General features: G+C 46.2%; 1 protein-coding gene across 1 annotated transcript in view; it reads left to right on the forward strand.

Annotated features, from left to right (window-relative positions):
• Positions 1 to 1,991: 1,991 nt before the first annotated feature.
• Positions 1,992 to 27,586, forward strand: part of MKX (mohawk homeobox) — a 46,974-nt gene continuing 21,379 nt past the window's right edge. Inside the window, exons 1-4 of the mRNA XM_086741671.1 lie at positions 1,992 to 2,173; positions 4,064 to 4,223; positions 10,963 to 11,116; positions 12,350 to 12,685. Of these exons, the coding sequence (XP_086597797.1) occupies positions 1,992 to 2,173; positions 4,064 to 4,223; positions 10,963 to 11,116; positions 12,350 to 12,685 (832 nt within the window). The remainder of the gene's footprint in view (positions 2,174 to 4,063; positions 4,224 to 10,962; positions 11,117 to 12,349; positions 12,686 to 27,586) is intronic.

Below are 27,586 nucleotides of genomic sequence, written 5' to 3' on the forward strand. Positions count from 1 at the left end.
ACCCTGCTCCAGAGGTTGCCTCAGCCTGCAGGGCCCACAGAAACCCGCTGTGCCCCGTCCCTGCCTCCCCTTGGGAGCAGGGCGATGGAGCTGGAGCCTGCTCTGCCAGACGAGATCAGCCCTGCCGTGCCAGTGGGGCTGGGAGGGGAATGGAAGACAACAGGTCAAATAGTTGTATGAGGCTGCAGAGGGTTGAGATCACCTTGCCACTGCGCTGGAGTGAGCAGGAGCCCTCAGGAGCTTGTTTTTGATCAGGCCTGTAGCTTTCTCAGCCTCCTTTTGCTGTAATAGAACAAAACCTCCCAGGTCATAAACAGTTCAGCTGGGCATGGCGATAATTCAGCAAGCCCCTAGTAAGCACGTTAGCGCAGACTAACAGGAGGCATCTGCCCCACCATGTCCCTGTATGCCCCTTTTCACCCCCTGGCCAGGCGAACAGGACTTTGCCCAAAGGCCCTGAGAAGCGTGGGGTGTATGGGCTGCACAGAAGCGCTCCCACCGTCATTTACCCCCGTTTCCATCCACTGGTTTCTCAGCTGGGGACTGACAGCAAGTTGTTGTGGGTTTTTTTTTTTTCCCCCCACTCTGCGATGTTTCTCCCTGAGCGATGGAAAGACTTCAGTGCATTGCCCTTCCCCAACCTCACCCCTGGAGCCCTTCAGCAGCCGGAGAAATGACGATCGGGTGGGCGATAGCTGACGCCTCTTCCAGAGTTCCCCTTCCCCAACGCCTGGGGCTGTGTGACGTTACGTGCCCGTGACGGAGGGATGCGGGGTGGGGATGGGGGGAGTAGGTCGCGGGAAGCACCCCACGGCGGAAACGGGCGGGCGGGCAGGGGTCTCCGGGGGCAGGAGCCGCCACCGAGCCCCAGCCGGTGCCTTCCCTGTTCCCAGGCTCTCCCCTCCTCCCAGGAGGATGGGATGGGACGAGTGGACAGGGAGCCCACGGGGAAGCGGAGTGCCGCGGAGGGCGTGGGGGCGCGGGGGGGTGCGCAGACGGGGTCCGCGTCGCGCACGTCCCGTCGGGCCCTCGGGCGCAGACGGCCGCTCCCCGTTCCCTCGCGGCGGTCAAATAACGTCTGAATTACATCCTTGTAAATATTGACTGTGGCCATCTTCTCCGTTTCTGCGCACAGTAACCGAAATGTTGAGCCCGGCGGAGCCGGGGCCGGGCCGGTTGCAGGGCAGGGCGGCGGGGGGCGTGGAGCGGCGGGGCCGGGGGGGGGCCGGGGCACATTCGTGGGAGCGGGCCGGGAGCATCGCCTGTCCGCGGGAGCCCGCCGAGGATGCTAACGGGAGCAGGCTGTCTCCCAGCTCGGCCTGCGGTCTAATTTATAAGCCCTGTAAGGGCGGGGGGGGGGGGGGGGGGGGGCACAAGAGGAGAGGGGGAAAGGGTTGGGGGGGTGGGTATTTCCTGGTCCGGGGATGGGGAGCGGCGGTCCCGACAGCGTGAGCGGCTGCACGGCGGCTGTGCCTCCAAGCGCCGGCGCTGCGCATTCGGTGGTCGTTAAAAACAATTTGTTTCCCTCCCCGTTTAGGGAGGGGGAAAATCATTCCGAGGGAGGGGAGAGGAAGGGAAGGGAAAGGGGAAAAAAAAAAGGACAGAGAGAGGAACACCAAACCCAACAGAAAACCCGCGCTTCGAACTATTGCGACACGGAGCGAGGAGCGCGGCGGAGGCTGGCGGCGAGGTGCGACGGGAGCGGACCGGGGTCGGGGGGGGGGGGGGGCCGTGGGAGCGGGCCGGGCCGTGGGAGGGGCGGGCTGTGTCCACCTCCCCCGTGGGTGGGCAGGCGGCGCCCGGTGCCTCGGCGCTGCCTCCCCCCCCCCCCCCCCCCCCGCACCGGTCGCGCCGGGCGGGTCTCGGCGGTTCGGCGCGGCTGCCCGGTGACCGCTGCCGCCTCCCCGCAGCGCAGAGCGAACCCCGCACCTCGGAGCCGGCGGCCAGCCCGACGGCGGCCCCCAGCCCCCCCCCCCCCCCCCACCGCCACCATGAACACCATCGTCTTCAGCAAGCTGAGCGGCCAGGTGCTTTTCGAGGAGGAGGCCAAGGAGCGGGAGCGGAGCGGCCGGCCCTACGTGGGGGTGGTGGAGGGTCCGCACCACGCCGAGGTGCTGCTGCCCGACAGCCCGTCCATCAAGGAGAGCCTCAGCCTGCGGAACCGGCGGACGGGGTATGCGGGTTCGGGTTGCGGGATGGGTTTCTGCCTGGGTCCTCTTCCCGCGCCGCTGGGTCCGTACTTTCCGGGGCTCTCCGCAGCTGCGGTGGGAAATGCCGGTAATCGGTGATGCGGAGGGCGTCTGATCGGGCTGGAAGGTGCAGGATGGAGTGCTCCTGTCCTGCGGTGTTTGACCTCCCCCTCCCTGCCTCCCAACAAAAACAAACCGGGGAAAAACCCAAGCTCGTCCAGTTTGGTCGCGCGCTTCGTGTAATTAAAGCCCCCCTAAAAGCGGAGGCGCGAGGCGGAACGTGTGGAAACCCGGGGCACGGGGGCAGCCGGTGCGCGGCCGGGCACGGCGCGGCCCCCAGCGCTCGTTCGTTCCTCCGGCCCCGCAGGTTTGCGGCGCGCAGAGCCAGCGGGCGGGCAGGAGCCGCGTCGAGGGTGCGTGCCCTGGGATGGGATTTAAAACGGACTAGCTGGCTGCCGGGCAAGGGCGAGGATCGGTTTTGCTAAAAAGGCAGCTTAGGCTGAGCCGTGTCTGGCTTATTTTTTTTCCGTGTGTGTGTGCTGGAACAGGTGAAATAGGAGGTGATGGGAGAACGCCTTAGCGGGTTGACAGCCGTAGCTCGAAGGATTGAACTGGCGAGCGCGGACCAGACATTTCGGGTCAGATTTGCAAAGTAAAGGCTAAGGAGCGCAGTCAGGAGGCACCGGAACCGGGAAATCCTGAAGAGCTGTTTTTGCTGCCGAATTTCCACCTTAACGATTGCATCAGCTGGTGCTTTTAACGGCGGTGCGCGTTGGTAGGACGCAGGTTATGTTTCATCGAAATGCTGGTACCAGCCGATCGCGGCGGGGGCTGGGTTGCCGAGGGAGCCCGGGACCAGGCAGCGCCCGCGGCTGTACGGCCCGGCCCCGCCCTGCACAGCCCGGCCCAGTCTGGCTCGGCATGGCTCGGCACGGCACGGCTCGGCTCGGTTCGGCACGGCTTGGCAAGGCTCAGCATGGCACGATTCGGCCCGGCTCGGCTGGGTTCGACACGGCTCGGCCCGGCCCGGCCCAACCCGGCCCGGCCCGGCCCGGCCCTGCCGGTCTCAGCACGGCTTGGCCTGGCACGGCACGGCCCCGTGGCGCCCCCTGCCGCCGCCGCCCGCAGCCTCCGCGCCACCCGGTGCAGCGCTGCCCGCGGGCCCCAGCCCGCCTCTGGATTTCCCTTCTGGTTCCCCCGCGTTTGTTCACTCGCTTTTTATTTTTACAAAGAAACACTTTTTCCTTTTTTTTTTTCTTTTCTTTTCTTTTTCTTTTTCTTTTTCTTTTTTTTTTTTAAACCCGAGCTGCTTTTCATTCCCCCCGGTTTCACCTTTTTCCCCGACCCCGCTGTCGGGGACTGCTTGCCGTGGCTGCGGGAGCGCGTCTCGCCGCCGGGTGCTCGGTGCCGCGGGTCTCTCGGAATGTAACCGGTAAATGACTTCGGGCGGTCGGGAGTGGGGGTCGAGCTCGGTCCGCAGCGCTGTTCTCCCGGTCCCAGCCCCCCGGTAAATGGACCGGCCCGCGCGCCTGGCAGGTGCCGAGCACCGAAAGCATCGGGGCGCTCAAAGCCCGCACCGGCGGAGCGCTGACCCCGCTGGACTCCCCGCGCTGGGGCCGCCCGGGCCCCGCAGCATCGTCGCAGCCTGCGCCCTCCCCTCTCGGTCCGCTCCCCCGAGACCCTCGGCCGGGGAGCCAGGCGGAGCTGCGGGAATCGCCTCCTGTCCCGGGTTGCGGCCGTGGAGAGCCCCCGAGAACCTTGCGGGGGACCGGGCGCAGCAGGGCGCACCCGGGGCTCGAGGTGGGGTTGGGGTGGGGGGTCCGGGCGGTGCCCGCTGCCCCGGCCCGGCCCTGAGCGCTCGTTCTCGGCGGCAGGGCGCGGCAGAGCGGCGGGAAGGTGCGGCACAAGCGGCAGGCGCTGCAGGACATGGCCCGCCCGCTCAAGCAGTGGCTCTACAAGCACCGCGACAACCCCTACCCCACCAAGACCGAGAAGATCCTGCTGGCCCTCGGCTCCCAGATGACCCTGGTGCAGGTAAGGGACCCCCCCTTACCCCCGTCTCCGGCGGCTGCGTTTCGTGGACGGGAGGGACAGGGACAGCACCAGCCAAAGTTCCCCTGTGAGCTGAGCAAGGGGCGGCACTGGGTATCAGGGGAGGCATCAGCAAGGCCGGGAGTCCTGTGCTCATCCTTCCCTCCACCTACTGCCCCCCCCCCGCAGCAGGACTGTGTTCCCCAAACGGGAATTCCCGCATCTGGGCTATCCTGACTGGGGAGGTGCTAAAGGTCGGCAAAAGATGTGTGCTTTCCCTCCTAGGAAAAGAAGCCCTCGTCCTTTCATCTCATTCATAAAAACAGTGGAAATAGTTTTGCTCAGTCTTTTAAAGTCTTCAGATAAAAAAATAATAAAAATCAGTAACGGGAAATTTCAGCAGAGAATAGGGATTGTAGAGGAAGTTGTAGGGAGCTACTCCTTTCCCTTTTGAAAATGGGCAAGAATGGAAATGGTTACATTGTTCTGGTAATAATCATCACCTGTTGCACAGACATTAGTGTTTCCATACACACTGCGTGCAGCGGCTCAGCGCGCAGTGCGCTGTGCTTCGCCGTCTTGCAGGATTTGTCATTGCAGTGTAATTAGACATGGGGAGTAATTGTTTTGCTCTCAGGTAAAGCTCCCCAGAAATGACTGGTAGTTGTGTTGCAGGGAGAGGTATAAAGTTGGCTGCAAATGTTTATAAATCTTAGTTCTTTGTTCTCTTTGCCATCTGGCACTCGATTGAAATGTGTGGTTAAATGCTGTCGGTTGCCGAGTGATGCTATCTCAGGTCTGGATGCTGTGAAGATTTATGCACTGTGAATAATCCAATTTCCTTACTGGGAGCTACTGCTAGGTGCATAAAACGAAACATGTGCTTGCAGGATTGGGTCCTCAGCGCTGTGCCTAACACATTATGTGTCACTTTGCAAAGGACATGAAAATATCAAAATAACAGGAATTATTATTAGAAGAAGGTGGTAATTCAGCATTATTATTTTGAGTACTCCTTCAGAAAAGCCAGTGCTATGAACTTCAATCCTAGTAACAGCAAAATGGGAAACTTTTACACATTAGTACCTCACTGTGAAACTATTGCACTAGAAAAAACACTATAGCTTTGACAAAAATAATATTAATGTCTCAGAAAATGCCAGTTATAACTGGAAGATATAGTTAAAACAACTTCTCTTGCTTTTAAAAAATATACATGAAAGGCTTGCTCAGACTTTGAAAAATACGCTTACATAAACACCATCCGTTCAATGCCACAGTTCAATAGGAGTGGTTTATTGGACTACGGCTTTTAGAATATTCCTGTATTTTTACATGAGATTTAAAGCATACATCCAGCATACACATCAGGAGACTTTCACATTAATGACATCTTGAGGAGTTCCTGTTCTTTTATAAATGCCATGGAATGAACAGACAAGGGGAAAAAATGGTGAGTTTTTGCAGTATTTCTCTCGTGGCAGCTTTGATAAATCCTGATGGGGATATGCTGTGTTAGCCTCTGCAAAAAGTAAGCCATGGCTGCTACTCGACAGAATTTTATGATCTACATAAGGTGTAGAATAAAATTAAAAAGAACCATGGAGGGCTACATTTATCTCGGTTGGACCCCCCTGACTCCAGTGGATTTACACTGGAGCTGAATTCGACCAGCCTTATTTCTGTGAGCTGTAATATTTGAAAGAGCTGTGGAAACCAGCACATCTATCTTCATTTACAGAAGCACACCATCAAAAGGAAACCCCAGATGTTTCTTCCATCATTTGGGTGCAATGCTCTTTTAATCCAGGAATACGATAGCATCTGTACAGGAGGTGAATACGTATGTCTGGCACCAACAGTAATTCCTCAGCCTGGAAGAACAAAACACCACACGCCCCACATCTACTTTTCAGATGCCCAGAAAGAACAAGACTGCAATCCAGATCAAAATTCTTGTTCTCTGAGAGTGAGAGAGAAAGCGCCAGGCTGTGATCTCAGTCACACTGGGTACATCTGAAATAGCTTCCCCGAAGGCTGCACGCTCTCAGCTGCATGGTGTAACCAAGAGCAGGCTCGGGACTTCGGTATCTGTTGGAAAGCTTTGCTTCTGTCCCAGGAGGGGCACTTTGCAAAAGCACCAACCAGGGTCTCATGTGTCTCTTGTTACTTTTCTAATCTAGTAATGCCAGACATCATTGGAGAACCAGGAATCGGTGTATGATATTTTCTCCATGTTACACACCCTCACGCTCACTGACCCGTCTTGTATTTCCTACTTTTCTTCCATTTCTCTGTTCTGTCCCATGGTGTTTGCTCTTGGTGGGAACGTATGCTTGACCTCACAGCTTTCCACTCCTGTGGAGCCTGTTGCCTGCTGACAGCTCTTACCTCATCCCAGCATCTTGCATGTGCTGACCCCTTGTCATTGGAAGCCCTAGGGAAGATAAAAGGTACTGTTGAAAACCCCTTTGAGTTTCTGCCAAAATGCTGTTTAGGGAACGAATGCTTCGGTTTTTTTTGTTTTTCACCTGACTGCTGACCTTGGAAGAGGTCTCCAGCAGCTGCCTGGAACATGATGTTGGTCCCAGTAATACTGATAGTGTAGCGGTAACTCTTCTCCACATGCTTTTCTTTCATCTAATGAACCTAATTCCAGTACGTACCGTCTATCCAAAGCAGCTTTTGCAGGACTATGGCATATGTAAAACCGATCTTTCTGTGGGACAAGGAGGTGAACATCCAGCCCTGTTTTTTACTGTTGTTATTAGGACAGTACCTGCATGTCAGATCTTCCACAATTTTAGTTCCATTAGTTTTGCTATTAGTTGGCTAATTACTATTAATTTATTCTGCCTCAGTATTACTTTGGCTTAGCCCCCTGTTCCTGGGTGCAGCGGGCCAGCGAGGTTCCACCTGCGTGTCTGACAGTACTGCAGCAGGAAAGTCAAACTCTTTCAAGGAGGTAGGATTTCACAGGAATCATCAATCATCTTGTTTCTTAATAAGTAGTAGCAAATTCTGGGCTGACTTATTCCTGAGCAGGCCAACAAGGTCTTCAGGAGTCCTCAAGGCAAATGTTATTGCAGCTTTCCGTCCAACAGTCCAGAGATTTCTCCTTCCCCAACTGCCAATGCAGGAAACCAAAAAAGCAGTATCATTTGAAAAGACACTTTGTGTTTTACTCCAATTAGATTCCAATTCAGAATCCAATAATTTGTCCTATTAATATGCTATTAATATGCTACATTTTCATTTGTATTATTACCACAGTGTTTGATTTATTTCATTTTAAATTTTGGGTTAGACATTCTTGTGAAATAAAAAAGAAAAAATGGCTGTATATTCTTTCCAGAAAGAAATGTGAATGGCGGTATTGTTGAATAGAAGTTTTTAGCAATACTACGATTAATATATTGGTCATGTGCTGCTGTGGATTTAATAGCATTCAGATTCATAAAGCTATATGGATTACTGGAGGAGGAGAATTGCTTGATTTCTGTTCTCCTTCTGAAACTTTGGCCACTCTTAAGCAGTGAAGCAGAACAAATTACAATACAATTGAAGAGTCTCTTCAGAAGCAAAGCCAGAGGGTCAGTATTTCATGATGCTGATATAAGTACCTGATGCTCTTCGGGAACAACTGAGCTACTGTAAAATATGAATGCTGGAAAGCATGTCTGTTGTCATTCTCCTTGGATTCTATCTTTTTACTTCTTGAAGAATTACATCATTGATATTTTATACTAACAATGAGTTTCATCATGTGTTTTTCAAGATACTTATTTCTTTGGGAGGTTTCTGAAACAAAGATTTTCCCACTAGCTTGTATGTAAATAATTGATTTGAGGTTTTTTATTCTTTTTGGAGGCCACAGTAGTGTAACTTTGGTCCATGGTAAAGAATGACTGGCTTTTGGCTGCTTGGGTTGTTTCTTTTTGTAATAGCTTGAGTAAGTGCGCTGCAAACAGGCACTTGTAGTGAGCAGGACCTACAGCAGTAGGCACGCAACTTTTTGAAGACCGCATGGATACACAAGGTAACAGTTGAGGCTGATTGAAATCAGTGACAAAACTGCCCTTGGCTTCAAAGGAGCCAGGAACAGCCTGTAATAACTCGGGCAACTACTGGCGTTCCGGGTGAGCATGCTGTCTGGTACAGCATGTGGCCATACAGCCTCTTCCGGTCCACACACTGGGAGGTTGTCCAAGACCACAGAGTGGGAGAGATGTTGAATCTCTTGATGTCTTAGAGATTAGGACTTTCCAGCAAGATACATCAGTGCCCAAAGAGCAGGAAAGCACGCAGAGATACCACACCGTAGATTTAACCTAAAAATCTGCAGTGGATTTGCCCAACTTTCCTGCAGCTTTAATGGGCCTTGTTGTAATTGTCTTTGGGGTAAGAGTTTCTGGAGTGAGTTTACTGCTTTGTGCGTTAGCAGGAAGCTTCTCTTGTAAATGCTGACTTCAGGTTCTTTCATAATGATCAAATACTACTATTTCCTCCTCTCATAGCAGAAGACTTAAAATATGACTCATCTTTTCATATTGATATGCAGAAAGCAAAGCGTTGGCATGGGAAGAATGAGCCCAAAATAAACCAAGAGTACCATGCAAAAATCACTCCTGCTAAATTTAATTGCTTTTATGTATGAGTCACACTAATACTACCCTATCTTTCATTCCTGTACGTGGCACTTTCACTGATGAAATATTTCAATATGTAATGAAATGGAGCATAATTAAATCTTTCTCATGAAAGGCTGGAAAGCTGTCAGTCTCGTAAGATGCTGCAGTAACTACTGGGACCCCGCATTGATCCATCTCTGTCGTTACGGACTTGATTTCATAGTTACACTAAAACACACAGCAGCCAGCTGACGGCTTCTTCAGCTGAGCAGTCTGGAGTGAGTTTGTTCATGGCGTTAGAAAGCGGATGGATTCCAGTCCACCCTTTCTGGTTGACTATAATGATGGCTGTGTCAATATGATTAATATAAACAAGTAGCCTTGGAAGAGAATGAAAATTACTTACTCTTTTCTGCCAGCTGCAGTTTTGGTCTTCTAACCTGTCATAGTAAACTCCATGCTCTGTAAAGTTATGTGTTTGGCATCCGAGCGCTGATCCAGGGCTCACTGTATTTTTGGTGGAACCCTGTTTCATGTAAACGTAATTTTCAGTAAAAGCAAAATGACAGGCTTAAGGGACCAGTGCTAAGTTCTGGGTGGGACTTGGCACTGAAGTTTTGTTTTTCCTTTAAGCAGATAGTGTTTATTTTTATCATAATCATCTTAGAAGAGATTATCAATTCAGAATAATTAGCCAAATACTTCTGTGTGATTTATACAACCTTAGCTACAATAGACAGATGACAAAACTAGGGCCAAAATCCAGCACTGAGGACTATAGTTTGGCTTTCTAGTAGGTGAGGTAGTGTGTATTGATAAAACATATGTTAACTTGCTTTACGGGTTAACATAAATTAAATGGTATGATCGTTCCCAGGTCAGAATTTGACTGCAGTAGTCTCGGCTTCCTGTGCGTGCACTTCCACAGCACAAAGATGTGAGTGGGGCTATAGGCTCCCGACATTCTTTACATTCTACTCTGCAAGTAAGGCTACCCCACCTCCTTCTTGCAGAGGTCATGTCAAAACACACTGATTCCTGCAAGGAGTAAATAGCATTTTTAAGACCTGATTTATCATTAAACAAATATTGTTAGCGTGTAGGTAGCTTGCCTCTGCTCTTGCTTGTAGTAAGGTTATGGTAAGGTCACTCTGTCAGTATCAGTATTTCCTATTTGATGTATTTTTAAGTTACAGTAGAATCAAGGCCAGCATTCTCTCAGGTTTGCTTTCATGCAAAGTCACTGCAAGTACACACATCATGTTTGGTGGCACAGAAGACTGTACTGTGCCCTTTTGCTCCTTTGGTACCTAAAGCACCATGAAATCCTTGTGTTCGAGCCTGACTTTGTGGTGACTGTCTATGGCAGCAGGGTACTAACGTGTATCCCTTCTGCAGCGTCAAACTCGAGAAAATGCTCTGCAGCTGAGAAGCAAGACAAGCCAGTCTCTAGTTTATTAGTCACTGTGTGAGGAATCTGCATCTTCACTGTTTTTTTGGGGCCTCCATAACAGAAGGAGTTCATAAAAGGTGCTGCTCTGTCGAGGAAGTGGTTGATTTTTGCAGTGACTCAAAGTACGCTGTATTCTGTGCAGGACTTTCCCTATGCCCACTACCTGTCAGACTCGGAGTACTGATAAAGCACGAGGGAAAATTTGGGCTTTTATGTAACCAAATTCAGAACAAGTTTTTCTGTTCAGCCGCCTTATTGTAGCCTGCTTAAATGTCAAAGGCAAATTGCCAAACATTAGCTATTAGTTTTAATTTAGGATGTTAGTAATGTATCGAAGATTGATATTGAAAGTTCAGGGCACTATCTTTAAAAAAAAAAAAAAAAGAAAGATTAATATAAAATGAGTATTTTGGGCCACCTTAATTAAAACCTTGTTAATAATGAGGGTATGCTAACACTTGGGAAGGGTGGGAAGCCTGAATCTGCCTTCTTGTCTGAGGTTCCCGCTCTGCTCGGTGATAGTTTCGTGGACTCCTGCTCATGTTTCCCTTGTTCGCCGTTTTCTTAGGACACACATAAAACTCATGGAAACTCTGTGGGCTAGATTTATTTATTTACATTGTTTTCAAGAGATACTAATACATTCGTTTGTCTGCAGGTATCAAACTGGTTTGCCAATGCAAGACGTCGCCTGAAGAATACGGTCAGGCAACCAGATCTTAGCTGGGCTTTACGAATAAAACTGTACAACAAATACGTTCAAGGAAATGCTGAACGACTCAGCGTGAGCAGCGATGACTCATGCTCTGAAGGTTTGTTGACGCTCTTTTTATCAATTTAAAATCCATTAAAATAGGTTTAGAAAGTATCAGATACCCTAAGCGAGCTCTGATTTCTTACGAAACGCCCTCAGTGGATCCACCTTTACATTTTGTGAATTAGGTGCCATTTTTAGCTCCCGGCTACTGTGCAACCTTGCAAAGCGGGATTGTGTGGGTTAATGGGGGTGACAGTCTGGTTGCATGTTATTTGCCTGTTTTGTATAGAATTGTTACTAGAAAGGTGTTTTTTAGTTCATTAGATTCTACAAGCCTGTTGCTTTTATCTGCGTTAAAGGAAAAAATTGATTACGTTTGTTGGTTTAAGGGAATGAGAAATCTCTTGACTGTTACTTTCTTTGATGGAAAATATCACACCATTAACAAAAGAATCTGATTAACTTCAGTGGGGCTTATTATATTGTGAACTGACTTACTGTATTTATTTTATGTATTTTGCCAGCAAACCTTTTCCTTAAAAGGTGGACTGAAATTCTCTTTCTTATCCAAATTAACAAATGTAGGAATTTTTTAAATAGCACCCTCTATTTTTTAATAGAACATTTGTACTAATTATGTCTGTGGGTGCTTTTTTCAGTCGATTGTGACATGGAGATACACTGACAGGAACAAATGCTGCAGAACGTTGTCAGAAATGTGTAGGTGAATTTTTAGAAGAACATGTTTCAATTTGTATTCAGTTTCAATTCTCTTTGTTCCAATTTCACTTTGTACTCACATTTCTTTGCTGTGCACTTCCCTTTAAAAGACTGGTTGCAGGATAATTAAAAAAGTACATTTTAAACAAATATGCTTAAATATATCATAGTACTCAGAAGAAGCAAATTTCAAGTTACCGTAGTAAGAATTCAGCTTATTCACCCAGATTTTGCAATGTTTATCATTGAGTTAGGGCACTTCTCAGTTTTTTTCTACCTGCCTTGTGTTGCTCATGAACAAATTAGACCCAGACACTGTTTTCTACAGTTAATTTGGGATAGCTGGAACGTCTGAGAACACTGGGAACCTCTGTGAGCAATGTGTGAACAGAAGAAAATGAAAATCATTGTCTAGTGCTGAAGCCTGGAATTATTTGTCTACTTTTAGTTATCTTTATAGCAATTTAAAACATGAAGAAAAAGCCTCTTGTTAAATATTAGATATTTGATGCATTGTTAAATATTAGGTATTTGATGCATTACTGTGTTTTTCCTCCTTTGTTTTCAGATGGAGAAAATCCTCCAAGAAACCATATGAATGAAGGGGGATATAACAAACCAGTTCATCACACTGTGATTAAAACTGAAAGTTCAGTAATAAAAACAGGAGTGAGACCAGAAACAAGTGCCAGTGAGGATTACGTGTCACCCCCCAAATACAAAAGCAGCTTATTGAATCGTTACCTGAATGACTCATTGAGACATGTCATGGCTACTAATGCAGCTATGATGGAAAAAACAAGGCAAAGGAATCACTCTGGTTCATTTAGTTCCAATGAATTTGAGGAGGAACTGGTGTCTCCATCATCATCAGAGACAGAAGGCAATTTTGTCTACCGGACAGGTAAGGGATTCTTTCTGCATGATTTCTAATACAGCCAGATTCGGTGGATGGTGTCACCTGGAATGAGTGTCACCTGGAATGGGTGTCACCTGATTGTGGATAACTCCTGTCCATCCTCTTATATGAGAACAGATCACTCCTGTCCACCCTCTCATATGGGTGTGGATAACTCCTGTGCACACTTTCATTCTACCGGAGAAGTTCTACCTGCAGGATTGAAGTTAAAGGCTGTTACTGACCACTAATGAAGCTCGTTTGCTTGTTGAATGGAGCTATGGGGCTGATTTTTGAAATGGCACTTACAGGCCATTTTTGTCAGCACTAAGACAAGCCTAAAGAAGGAGAAAACTCTTGAGCATTCTATTGCAATAAGGGAGAACTAGAGGAGGACTAAAGTACTCCATGGCTCCAGCTGGGACAAAGAGGAAGGCTTTGAAATTTCAAGGTGGCTGTTTGTGGCACTTACATGAGCCATATGTGACCCAGTGGAGTGCACGTGAACACCTTCCTTTGTTGTACAGCATATTTTCTGTCCTCGGAGTGTCTTCTCCGGTGCATGGCCCTTTGGTGCTCATGCATCTCTTAGGAATACATAGTTTAGAGCAATTTCTACATCACTCTCTAGACACAGCGCACTGAGCTAAGGGGCTGCAGACTTGGCCATTAAATATCTTGGCGTAATGTTTTTTTAAAGATTTACGCATAATTTATTGTGTTAATCTTATAAATAAAACCATAAAAGCATGATATATATCGTCCATTGTGTCACCAGTCAGAGGAAGGCACATGGGATTGCCTGGTTGATGCCAGTAAAGTGCTGTAAATGAGGGCAAGATCGGGACTTGCTCAGGGCCCTGTGGGGCAGTGAGTGCTGGAAGGCTCCTCTGGTGAAGCTTGTTCTGTATTTTTTGGGGGATGTAAGGCAAAGGCTGCCCTCTATCTTTGAAAGAAATGAAGTTTTACATCCCAAACTCTGGAGGTCTCTGCCAGTGTCTCAGGGTTTCCACCCATCGCAGCAGCCCTTCGCGTTGTCCTGGGGCTTTTCTCAGGGGTTTATTCTGCTGGGGACCACCCTGCCGGCAGCATCACTTTTGGGGCAGATGGACATTGCTGCAAAGTACTGGAGAGCTTTGCACTGGAGTTAATACAGATTTAGATGTTGTACTTGGTTCCCCCCGGCAGGCAGGTTCGAGCGCCTCTCGCCTTTGCAGCTTTTACCCTCTCTTTTCTGGCACATTTCATGTGGTTTTTTTTGTCCCTGTGGTGGGGACATGAGGATTTCAGGAGGCTGAATGGTCTGGTGGAAGTAGGAGGACATTGGTGCGTGCAGGTCGTCAGGGGATGACCGAGAGGGAAAAGGTTGTGGGGAGAATGGTGGCCCCATAGAGAAACAGGATCTCGTGAGGAGCAAGAATGGTGCATATAGGATGAATAAGTTTCAAAATTAACTCTCTCTGTTCATTTAGCTTTTTATTTCAACATACCAAATGCATTTGGTTCACATTATGGGCGTATTGTCTGCCAAAATTTATTTTTAAGTGAGAAGTTAAGAACAGATGCAGCAGCTCAGATATGTAAACTTCTGTTTTTCTGTACTTTTATACCATAACTTAAAAATGGACACAATGACTTTTTGAAAATTGTAATAAATTTGCTACTGGATTAAGTTCTTCTTGCCAAGTTTCAAGCTGCACTGAAAAATATGGTCTTTAATGAGAAGGCTGAGACAGGCACACTGTAACTGTGTGAGTTCACAAGCTGAGCTGGAATGACTGAAAACCAGTATATTTGTCCTTAAAGTTCATAACCAGCATACCTGGAACTCCTTTTGAAATCATATTTGAGTCAGTTCTTAAATACCTTTGTTAACATTTTGAAGTGCTGTGACCTTTGATCACAACACTTGAACAGGTCTCAGGATTTTATTCTCTAGTTTTATTCTTTTTACACTTCCAAAGCAGACAAGCAGTAGTCTGCCGATAGAAAGAAAAAGATCATGTGCACACACTGTATTATTTGGTATATGCTTCCTATATACGTGTGCACATTCAGGAAATAACAGGTACAAATGGGCTTTTTTTCAGCTGCAAGATTACAGTCCCATTAATGATTTTCTGATGGTGTTATAATATGCAGGAATTGAGCCCTTCATGAACAAAGCAGGTATTTTCAAGTTATCATCCATTCATGAAATCTATTTACAAATAGATGAAATTATCTAAATAATTGTTAGATAGGAAGAGGTAAATAGGGATGCTTTATTTTTTAATGTCTTTTCTCTGTAATTTGAATACCTGGGATGGCAGTTTTCAGTGTAGTCATGTAGCAGACCTGTATCTGTGTTCTCAAAAATAGCTGCAATCCATTTTGGTTAAGAAAAATACCAGGATATGGCTGACTGTACCACTCATACCTTCCTCAAAGCAGCAACTGTATTTTTAAATGAGATATCACCACTTATAAGGAGCTCCCCTCTGCAATTTTTCATTAAGTGAACCAGCTAATTTTTAACACAAAGGGATTGAAGCAGAATCCTGAAGTCCCTGCTAGATGTTTGTGGAGACATTTGAGTAGCATTTCAAAAAGCACAAAGTGAAAACTGATCAACATTGTATTTTTGAGAAGCGTTTGGCAAGGTTGCTGTACTGCTAAGAGCAGGCATTCTTTGGTGTTGAAGCAAATTCTTTGCTGCGCTTCCCTGGAAAAGCAACTTTTTGTAGCAGATTGTGAGCAGAACGCGTACACAGCGCATCTGGTTCATGTTACGTGCCGGACCCTGGTTTCAGGTACGTCAGTGTGTTCGGAGCAACTTCGGTTGCCCAGTGCCCCAGGTCAGCGTGGCCAGTGTGTCTCAACAGCCAGCATCAAATTAACAGCGTACGAGTGCAGCGTCCGGTGACAAAAACAAGAAATTGCAGTTTAAAGTTTATAAGGAAAATGGGTTGTACAATTTCCCGTTTCAGTCATTAACATGCTTATAAACACGGGACCATTTGCTACTCTAGCTTCATGCAACTGGGAAATCCCACGTAAAGATCAAGGACGGGCTGTATAACCGCCTGTCAGGAGGGCGGCCTCGCTCGGTACCGCTGCAGGATTATTGGGGAGCTGCTCGTGGGGAGCTGCTTTAGTGCTGGGGTGGGAGCAGCAAACCCCGAGCCAGGTCCACGGCAGGTGCCGTGCCCACACTGCCGCCTCTCCCGGCTCCTCCGTCCCGCTCTGGTTGCGTGGCCGGGGCAGCCGGGAGCTGGCGCAGGGAGAACGGAGCGGCTGGGAAAGTGCAACTGTACTCGGATATGTCACATATGTAAGCGTTTCTGTTGTAAGCTGATATGCTTATGTATATAACGCGACATAGGCGAATGTGTTCACTTAAGGCAGAAAATTTCAGTTCGGATTAATCCTAGTGCAGGTATAATATATAAATATATATAATTGGTCAAATATGTGTCTTAAACTGAGCACTGAAAGGCTTGGTTCAGTGTTTTTGTTTAGTTAAAAATCCACATTGGAGAACAAGTTTTCATTAACTCCCTGGCATGCTGTCATTCACAGCAGGTTCGCTGTGTGACAGGAATAACTAAAACCAGACTTGCCTATCTGTATTTGTTGTACAAACGCATGCAGAAAACGAGGGGCCGACTGCAACAAGCACTCCAGAAATCTGTAAGGAAAAGATCTAATAATGTTTAGAGTGAAGCTGGACGTAAATCTAAAGCGGCAACGTCAGTCTTTGGTTTACGGATTGCTAAAACACTGACTTTTTCTGAAATCACACTGCCCTGCTCTGTGCGTACCCTGTTGTCTGTCACCTGCGGGAACAGAACGTTCTGCATCGTTACAGCACAAGGAAATGAAAAATCCCAACGTTCTGGGATATCGCTGTCTGGTGAGCTGCATTTGGTGAACGAAAGTAAAAATTAAAATGAGAGAAAGAGATGAAATGGCAGGACAGGGAGTTTTCTAACTTTTTTCTGCAGGCAGATTTTCATTGATTTCACTTTATACGTTACTTAGCACAGTAGAAAAGCCAGAACAAATAAAAATAGTGGAGAAACTAAAGACTTGCAGGCCTGGAAAGGAGGGTGGCTTTTAAAAAAACTCTTGAATGACTGGTTGATTTTTGAAGAGGTTTGATCTCTATTTTTAGACGTTTATACTCAGGAGTGTGTTCGGTTTCTGATGTTTTCGTTACTGCTGCCTTTTTCTTTCCTCTCACCTTCCTTTCTTTTTTTTTTCATTTGAGTGCTGCAATGTCTGCGATTTATGAAGCATGATCCTGTGTTGTTTATTGCAGCACACTGAGCACCTCTGACAAGACCCTCAGCACACTGCAGGATCAGGCCCACGCTCATACAGAGCACGTAGATGTAAAGGTATAGCCCTGCACATAAGTACTGCAGAGAGACGCACGCAAACTGCAGAGCAGTGCTGTGATTTGGTGCGGTGCTTGCCAACTTTTCCTCACAATTTAACATTTTTAGAAATTAACATGTAATTTAAAAATGAGCTATAAAATTTAGAAGCGTAATATGAACACAATGGAACCTGTTTTCGGAAAGAACTCGAGGGACTCGCAAAAGCCGCTAGTACCAGTGACTTTTGCAAGTTTGATCTAAATGGTGCTGGAGACCTTGGGGATACTTTAAAATAAATGGTAACCTGGGAGAGCTGAAGGAGGTCCTTGTTGCAGATCCTAATGTCATCCAGAAGTGAAATGGAAAAGGGGAATGTCAGGCACAGTATTAAACGCATACAGCAGCCTAACTGCAACTTGAAGGTTACACGGTTAAGATCATGTTTCGGCAGGAATTTTATTATTACATGACCTGATTCGTCAACACTGAAATAGCATGGAATTGAGAACTGAGGAGAGGATTGCATTTAATTTGCTGTTCTGTTGTTTTTTCTAGAGAAAGATTAAAAGGAAACTGCCTTACTACAGGGACAGTGTCAAGTTTAATATACCAGATGTGACAGCCTAAGCTTGAGAATTTTAAAGATCCTGCCCGCTCCCTGCTTGTTAAGTTGGCTATTCACTTTTTGCATTTCCTTCAGTTTGAACAGCAAAAATAAAATAATCTGTTTTTTCGGTCCCTTTAGTGCAGTTTCTCAGTATTTGAGCTGCAAGGGGAATGGGTCAGGATTATTTCCACATGACCCTGGAAAACAGTGCTTCATCAAAACTGAATCTTTTTTTTGTGGAAAGGTAACACTTTCAACCTCTCTCAGGTGGGGGAACAGAGGAAGAGAGAGCTGGGTGGGCTTGGAGCATCGACAGTGCTGGGGCCAGAGCACCCTCCCAAAAGCCTGGGCACCCAGGGGCTGCCCGTGGGCAGGGGCGAGCTTTGCCTGGAGCCAACCCTGCTGGGAGGGAAAGCAGTGCTCCTGGCAGCGTTAGCTTTTCCGAGCCATTTCTCTCCACTCCTTGCTTTTAATGGTCAGTTCTATGGGAAAAGAGAGCACTTGTTGTCTCACAGGTGCTGGGTGCAAACACTGTGCATCCTTGTTTTATCTGCTTGTTTGCAGATGCAAATGCAGATGAATGTTTTGGACTCTTTTTTTTTTCTTTTAAAAAAAAAAACCACCCAAATTTATTAAAGATTCTGGAGACTGGACTAAGTGCAGGTCAGATACGCTTCTAACAGCAGTGTGTTTGTGGATACAATTAGGGTGCAATTCCTGCAAAGACCCACGGAGCAGAGGAGGTGGGTGTGCACCTCTGCTGCTGGTTTTGCTTCTGTTGATGTCATGACAAATTTTCCACGTACTTCAGTAAAAAGTAGCTTGAGCCAGTTGTTTGGCTGCAGAGGATTTTCTTCAAGTAAGCTTGCTGCAGGGCAGCACGTCTCGCGACTCCTGACAGCTTTATCATCGCAGAGAATGAGATGTTCTTGCATGAATGATTTGAAATGGAAAAGATGACAACATCTGACCAAAAAATCAGAGATAAAAAATCGGAGGATCAGCCATGTTTCCATGGCCACAGGCTGCTGCTGCCTGTGCCGGTGCAGCAGCCCGCCTGTGTTTCTCCGAGACCATTAAAATTTCCCCAGTGCAAATATTCACAGCAGCGGCCAAAAAAGCAGCAGACCCCTGCGCTTGCCCAAGACCTCTCTCAGACACAGCAGGAAAAATGTACGGTGCTGTTACTGATTGCTAGCAACTATAGATTTTAATACTTCTCTTTAGAGTTAGCCAATGCTCCAGGCCCTAGCGAGGGCTGTTTCCTGGCAAGCCTCAGGCCTCATTCATTTAGCGAAGATGTGCTTTCAAAGAGAAAGAAATATTTATCCCCTTTTTTCCCATTGTTCAAAAAGTGTTCAGAATTCTGCTCGGTCTTAAAACCTGGGGCCGGCCCAAATGTGAATGTTTCAGGAAATTATATGCATGGAAAAGCACATGATCATAAATCAGACTGTTTTCCAGTTTTAGCTGTAGTCTGCGTGGCCAGTAATGAATATAATAGGGAAATTAGTAAGAAAATTAGCAGTTAATTTAAGGAGTATTTAAAGAGTGTGTGAAACTACAGCTTGGGAAAACTGATTTAGTGAAATAAATGTGATTCCTTCTTCTCTTCCACTGCCTGAGCAGGATTTTCCCTGGTAGCCAAATTTCTGTGCAGATCTCTTACACCAGGAATACTGGGCTTCCACGCTGCCTTGCAGCATGTCAGCTGGTCTGGCTTTTGTACTGATTCAGGGGATCCTCAGCCTTGTGAACGCTGGCTGGCTGCATCCACGGCCGCTGCGAGGACAAGATAATGGGAAAACGCACTGGCTCGAGCGGAGCGGCAGAAAGCCCTGGGGACTGCAGCTCTGGTGTGGGATCAGGCAGGAGCAGGTTTTGCATCCCGTGGGTCATCCCTGTAGCCTGGCCACCATGCGCTGCACTGACAGACCCCGCCGTGGGGGCTTTCCCCCGGTACGCTTTTGGGGGCATGAGGGAGTGCAGGTCTGCTCTCTCCCCTACCTGGGAGACTCAGCAGCAAAATGCAATTATCAGCTGTTTGTGCCAAAGAGGGGACATAGGCCAATGAACTTGAAAAATATGACACAGTTTTAATCAAGAAAGATAGAAAAAGAGGAAAAAAACTCAAAACCCAGAAACATGTGCTGCTACCCCATCAGTATATTACTGATTGGAAAGTGCTTTTGAGTGAAAAGCCGTGACTGGAGGCAGATCACACCGGTGCTGGGTTGCAAGTAAGACTCTCACAGGCTCCATCGCTGAAATGTGCCTGTTTTACTCCTTGAGGCTCCCCTGGGTCTCCTACTGGCCCTGCCCCTGCACCAAGACATCTGCCTGTGGCACCAGCCCGGAGAAGAAAAAGAAATTACAGGGGAAAAACCCTTCCTTCGTGCCCAGTGAGTTACTTTTACATATAAAATCTATAGTCTCCTTCATGAGTGACCACTGTCTTTTTGGTGACTCTTATTAACACAGCAATCTGTGTGCAGTGCAGTAAAGTATGACCAGGAGGGGACGGGGTGCGGGAAAGTCAGGCGCAGGCAGGATGAGGCGGTGGCAGGAGGGGGGATGAGGACTGGACTTTTCGCATTCCAGGACAGTAAATTTAAAGGAATGGCAAGCCTGTAAAAGTTTCACTGCTTTCTGGAAAAATGTCTGAACTGAAACTTCATACCTGGCTTGGGGTTCCTGTGTATCCCAGCCTCCTTCCACCGCCGGGGAGAAATAACGCGACTTTGCGTAAGGTCCTGGTAGATTCTGCTTGTAGCGCGGACTATCCGCTGCGCAGTGTTACAGTGCTGCTCTTCATGTTGCTGTAGCTAGGGCTGTATCTGTATTTCCATTAGAACCTTTTTAATCCACAAATTTATGACCCAGCTGTAAAAATTCAATCCAGACTGAAACTTGGCATGGGCACTGTTCGTTCTCCCATCTGTGGAAGGGATTTAAGCAGGTACATCCCGGTAATAACCATCCGAGTTAGGCTTGTAAATTTGGAGCATGATGACTGCTGAATAAAACTGTGAGCTGCTCAGTAGTCCTGGAGTTTGAAATATTTTAAGCCCGTGGAAAGCAGCTTGCTTGTATTCAGTCATATAGCTGTAAATAAAGAAAATACTTGTGGTTTTTCTGCGTTTGCATGCACACATCTGCATACATGCACAACATATGAGTTTTCCTTACCATGGCAATATTTTGATGTGGGTGGCAAATGCTTGAAACTCCGCAAGGTCTTGCTCCAAAGCAGGATTTGGTCACTCCCAGGTAGCGTCAGAAATTGTATTCACACTGGTGTGAACAGTAGAATTTATCTATTGATTATAATAGAAAAAAAAAGGGAAATTAAAAAAAAAAAGTTGTTTTCCCTTAAGTGGGATTTTTGATTGGATTCTTCTTAAAATATTTTCAAAACTGATTCGGTATTGAACAACAAAATTAATTTTATTCGCCATCACTTCCTCCCACTTTAGTTTTCTTTTATAAAAAGCTACACACTGAACATGCCTGACCAGATAGACTAGTAATCTTATCTGATCCAGCAAATCCTATTTCCCTTTGCAGGTTTGTGGTTTTTGAAAGTCATTCTGTAACTTAAAAAAATTCCTTCATGTGTTTAACTGAAATTTTTTAGGTCATTTGTTCATAATGTGAATACCAGAAACATAATGATGAAAGCAGTTTAGCGAGACCAGACTTCTGATCTTCCATGTGTATTCACAGAGAAGATTTCGGGAGGGTTTTGGCACTATCTGAGAAGTGGCTTGAAGGGATCTCTATGTGGACTGATGTTAGGCTGCGTATGAGTTTATACCCAGCCGCTCGGAAAACTCCTTGACTATATTCGGAAAATGTGGGGAACCTATGGGTATTACTTGTGTATGAGATTATTGCCATCTTGGTGGAGGAAGGGGAGCGCTCATAAAAACACCTGTTCGGAAAAACGTCCCTCATCTTCATCTGTAAAGTTCAATTTCTAATGATCCAAACACAGAAAAGCGGAGTTGGATTTGGTTTTATTTAATCCACTTCACTCCAAACGTAAATTTGGATATGAGATACAAGGGGTAGATGTGGAAATTATCAGTGATTGCTAAAGACCATTTGAGGTCTTTTATGCTTTATGGCATTAAATTGGCATCAGATAGCCACTTCAGATCTGTTAAAGGAGAAATATGTCCTAACAGTTAAAGCACACAGAAGGCTTGTATAATATAAATGAGTTTTATGTAAGCTATGAAAAAAAGGAGCAGGAGTTCAAAGCAGGAAAGTAATTTGGAGAAGTAAACTGCATTGTAGAAAATCTGGAAAAAGTAAAAACAATTCAAACAGAAAGAGATCAGATAAACAGCTAGAGCTGGAACAGCTGAAAAGAAACACACAAAAATAGGTAAAGTGAAATTCCAACGAGCCATGAAATGTGTTTTCCTTAATTTTTCGCAGAGGCCTTGAAACCTGATGTTGGAGACTCTATCTCTGTTCTTTCACTGATGGCCAGAAGTTGAGGTTATGATGACCAGATCGTTTGGTATGGCACTGACATTTCAAGTTAGCAGGGATTGCCAAGACTCTCAGTTATGACACTAAAATATACCACTACTTCTGGGGCCAATTTTCAGTCCCTCCCTCATGCCTCCACATTGATTTAGGCAACAGATGCATGAAAAGCAAAGCAACATTCAAAATAATCCCTTAGCTGAAGCGGGGGGAAGGCTGGCTAGTGGGCTGTAGCCAAAATTCCTTAAATGTTACAATGTTTTACATTTCTAAATGTAAAAACTTTCTTTCCAATGCGAGGTACCAGCCAAATGTCTTAGTTACGGTATCTCAGAGTGAAAACTGGCATCTGGCCTTGTGGTCATTTGTGGGTATTGACAGATTTACACCATTGAAGATCAAGTTAAATGTTGTCGGTTTCTCCGTCTCCCCTTCACTTTGTCAGGCTTTTTTTTCTCTCAGTTACTATTTGTCAACTTAAATCCAGTTTGCTGGAAAAATGAAGGGTCTTCACGACCTGGCTCTTCAGGAGTGAATTGCCTCAAATTCTTTCTGCTAGCCAAGGCATTTTGTAATCCATTGCAAAACAGCAGCAGGATTGCTCTCCTTGCACTAGATGTACTTTGTGGGCTAGACACTGTGGGCAGTTTTAATGAGATCTTGGTGTGCTGGAGAATTTGTCTCGGCTGTGGACTTCAGGGAGACTTTCATCCCAGGTCCCTGCTCTTCCAATTGCTCTTCCCACCCCAAGGAGCGGGGTCCGGCTTTGCCCCACTGCGGGCTAAGCCGTGGGGAGCCTGGACTGGCTGCTTGGGGAGCACGTCCTGGAGCCGACGTGCAAATTACACGGTCTGCTCCCGAGTATTTATGACAGCTTTGCACAGGAGGGGTGGTGAATTGCCCATTATGGGAACACACTAAAATTCGTTGTCCTAGTTTTTCCCCCTCGTGTGTTTAGCTGGTGTAGCTGTTGGTTACTGCATCGCTAATTCATTTCCCCTGGATCATCTTCAAATAGGAACTTCCTCCAGAAGGCAACAGCCTTTGTTCCTTCATCAGGGAAAGCTGTAGGTGGCTGTAGCACTGCTTGTGCTGGCAGCAAAAGCAGTGCCAGTGACAGCGCAGTGTAGCCTGTGACACTGATGTCAGCTGAGGGGCATGGGTGCTGGGGCCCTTTCCTGTCCGCAATATCAGAATTGCAATTGTTATGGGCTTCCTGATTATTGAATCACAGTAGTACTGGATGGTTAGAGACACTTTTTGAAGTGAGGAGAACCCAAAAAAGCTGTCCTGCTTTGGCCAGCTCCAGAGACTGTAGTGGTGTTTGTAAACCATACAGTGTTTCACACACACACACACACACACACACTAATGTTTCCTCAGTGCTCTATTATAAATGATATCGGTGGAATTCAAGTCTGCTGCCTTGCCATTTTGCTGTGCCTATTCCTTCAGCTCAGAGCTGTGTGGTAGTTCACCATGACAGTGAACTTTGTAAAGACAGAGGAAAAGAGGCTCCCAACTGTATTACCCACAAATGATGAGACATCTGCCTTTCAGATCCCGTACCTCACTGAGGTGCTTACACCAGCTTGCCGGCAAAGTTCAAAATTCTGTTCATGGAGGTCGGCAGAGAAGACGAGGCTAACCTGCAGGTATTGATCCCTGTGATCCTTTGTTTTATGCAAAGGCCTTTTTTTGTAGGCTAAACCAAAGTTAAGAAATGCTAGTTTAAACATTTCAAATGAATAAAAATGGCAGGCATCTTTATAAGCCTGTTTTCCTTTTAGAACTGTCTCCAGTATTTCTGCTGCTGTTTCCACTCCTCGTCTAATGAGACTGTGAGTGATAATGTCTCCTGGCTACTAGCACATGAGTATTAATTTGTGTTTGTTACATTTGTTGTGGATCTATATAGAGAAAAGGTCATGAATATTTCTCAGTCCTCTGTGCCTTATTCAGCTCACTCACAGATTCACATCCCTGCTTCTCTGCCCTGTTACTTCACAAGGGGCTAACTGCATCTGATGTCCAACTAAAGTGGTTTTAATTTCACCTGATATTTGATGGACAGGCACTCAGATGTTTTCAAACCAAGCCTTTGGAAATGCTTTATGTTGGACAAAGCAAAAATCCAATGCGTCAAGATCTGGTCTGTTTTTTGAGTGTTTTGGCCCGAAAGCACGCTACATGGTTTGACACACAACATTCATGTGTTTGCAAAGCTTTCCAAACTTTATTTGGTGAGCTCCAGCTGCTTTCAGCAGGGATCTTTGTTCACAGATCAAAGACTGTGACCCTTGGAGAATGTAAGCCCTCATTTTTGGGTTCTGCTCTTCCTTCATTCCTTACACAAAATAGGAAATATAAAGGCTGCATTCAGCCCCATGGTACTGCTGCACTTGCTGAGGTTTGAGGAGCTCTGTCATCTCTCTGCGGGCATCATGGCCGCTCAGAGATACTCCTTCCCTGCCCAGACCTGCAACAGCACCCAGCCCGTTGTGAGCCTACCAAAACCCTCTCCTGCCTCATGGCCACATTCTCTTTCCATTCCATCCCAACAGCCTCCAGGCAGCAGCTCCACGCTCCCCCCAGGACAAAAAATCCTTTAACGGAGGGTGTGGGATCTGGCTCTGCTGGTGCAAACTTGGTGTGAGCCACTGGCCTCTGCCCACCCTCGCCCGTGGAGAGGCTGTGTCCCACCACACAACACCTTCTGCATACAAAAAACAGCCCGCAGCCCTGCCTGGAAACAGGAGATCCCAGCAGAAAGCCATGTCTGGGTGGGCTGGGCGAAGGGCAGCAGAGGAGAGTTGGATCAAGGTGTCTGAAGGGGGCAGTGGGGAGAAGTAGGTTTGCACTGCCCCTCGGGGCACGAGGAACATGCGTGCTGTGGGTTACCCGGTAACACGGCTCACCTTCATCCTTGGCGAGCCCTGCTCTTTCCGAGGATTTCGCTCCCTCAGCCCCTGCGTATCTTTACAGCTGGATTATGGCTTTAGGAAAGTCAAATGCCCTGAGATCACAGATGTAGGGTAACTGTTTATAGAGGAGAGGAGGAGGGAGAAAATCAACAAATTCCTGTGATATATTGTATGTCATCTGTACGTGACACTGTGAGACCTTCAAATGCTTAAACTAAAGACCTAAATATAATTTAGTTAGTAAAAATATACCTTAGTTATAATAAAATGATAATAGTGGAACTTGGCAACAGAGCAGCTAATAAATACTACACTTTTGAAATGTGCCTGGGATCCAAGTACATACTCTTTTACTGTGTAGTTAAAGCATGTGGCAGGACATGCTAGACCAAGATTTTCTTTTTGTCTTTCCAGTGGAAAACTAAAGTTCTTTGTTTAAGTGAAGCCCATTGGGAATTTTTCTTAAGTAAAACAAGGAGCTAAAGAATTCCATTCCCTTTTGCCAACTTTTTTCCTCCTTCAAGCCAAATTATCGATTAATGGGGCATTGAGTATCAAATAGTGCCTAGTTATATTCATACCCTTTTTTTATTTAGGCTCCTTCAATATGTTCTCCTTGGTGCTTCAAACACAGATGAATTAAAATATGAGATACTTTATCGGGAAAATACTACCCCTTCTAAACCTTTCTGGCCTTATAAAAATAATGGTCGGTAATATGAAAGTCATTAAATTTCCATGTTTAACCCTGTTTCTGATTTTTTTAAAGAAAAATATATCTGTGCTCCTTTAGAGTCATCTTCTTCCTGAGCTTCATTCTTTGCCTTCTTCATTAGCTGTCTCCATTTCGGTACCCTATAGTTTTGCCAGCAGAGCAGCCAAGTGAATGCTTGACCATATTTTTGTCTGGCTCTAGTGAAACCGTGATCTGACAATAGAATACTTTTTCTGGGTTTTCCTTCTTCCCCTGGGGAACCATACTTCAAGGGCAACCTGCTTGTCCAGTGTATGAACATGTGGAAAATCCACTGCTATGCACTAATGATTTTCAGATGGGCAATTGTTGCTGAAAATCATCCCAAGAGCAGCGGCTTCTCCATTGTAGCACCTAACCACTTGGGGATCGCGTTGCTCGTAGCTGATCTGGAATAAACTCTTTGCATTTACGTATAAGGTGGTGACATGTGCTGCATCACACATGTAGTAACAAAATTTAGGGGAAAAGGAGGTAAGAGTTATAGTTGTGGGTTTTTTCTGGCTGTTGCAACACACATCAAAATCTGACACTTATTTTAGCTTGAAAACATAAATGTAGGAAAAAGTCGAGCTATGCCAAAGATCCACGACAGCAAGGCAGAAGTACCCTAAATATTGTCCACAAATTAATTGCTTTCAAACTTTTGTTTTAAATATTTACAAGGAGACTTGTCACATGCTGGGAGAGAGAAGAATGAATTTTACATTTTAAATCATTTCTGTTACTGTTCTTCTCAGAACTGCATTCTTTTTAAACAACTTTCACTTTTAATCTGTAATTAAAGCCAAAGTTTCCTTTTAATTTTAAAAGCTTGTCCTTGGACTAAAATAACATGGAACATTTTTAAACATTGATCCAAGCTGCTGTAGATACATTTTATTTAAACCACAGAGCCTGCAGTTGGATTCCTCGCCCTGCCAGATCGACTACGAACTGTAAGTGTGGCAGCAATGACTGTGGAGTCCTGGATGCTGTGCTACCAGCGACGAGGGTTGTTTTTCTGGAGTTGTTCCTCCCTTTGGGCCCTATTCATGAATGACTTAATCTCTGTGTATGATCAAATATCATGCAAGTTACTGTGCACAGAAAAATCAAGGAATGCTTCTCTTCCCCACGTTCCTTACATGGAATTGCTGTGCCTGCCCGGCAAGTGGTTGGAGAGCGGTAAGGGTGGGAAGCGAGCAGCAGCACAAACACACACAGAAAACCACAAGCAGCAATATAAAAAGAGGGAGACAAAGAAAACAGAGAAAACTTTGAAAGACTGGATGTGCAAGTTGGATTGGGTCATGCATAGACAGCTCTAGCCTGCCCAGATGGAGCAGGGAGCTGGGCTTTGGACTGGAGGGTGTTACAGGGGCAATACAGTCACCATGAAAAACAAAAGTGTTCCCCAGTATTTTCTCTGGAGCGTTGGCCATAAAGATGATTTCTAGTGCATGTTTCTATTAGCTTGGTTCGTCTTGGAAAGCAAACATTTACTGTTTTGATGGGCAGATCTCAAGTTCAGGGAATCAATGCTTCTTAGTCTTTTTATCCTCTTGACCTAATTGCTTGTGTGGTGTAATTCTGTCCTTTCACAGGATGTTGAACTACTTCACTTGAAGCCAAGACAGAGATTTTCATTAGCTGTGATATTAATTACATGATGCATGCCATAGAAGGAACTTTTATTGCAATGTTTTGGTGTTTTCTTAGAGATTCAGCATAGTACAGGGGGTGAAGCAGTGTGTAACTGGCTCCGTATTTATACAG

Source organism: Chlamydotis macqueenii, chromosome 2 (assembly GCF_036417535.1).
Source record: "Chlamydotis macqueenii isolate bChlMac1 chromosome 2, bChlMac1.mat, whole genome shotgun sequence".
Lineage (NCBI taxonomy): Eukaryota > Metazoa > Chordata > Aves > Otidiformes > Otididae > Chlamydotis > Chlamydotis macqueenii.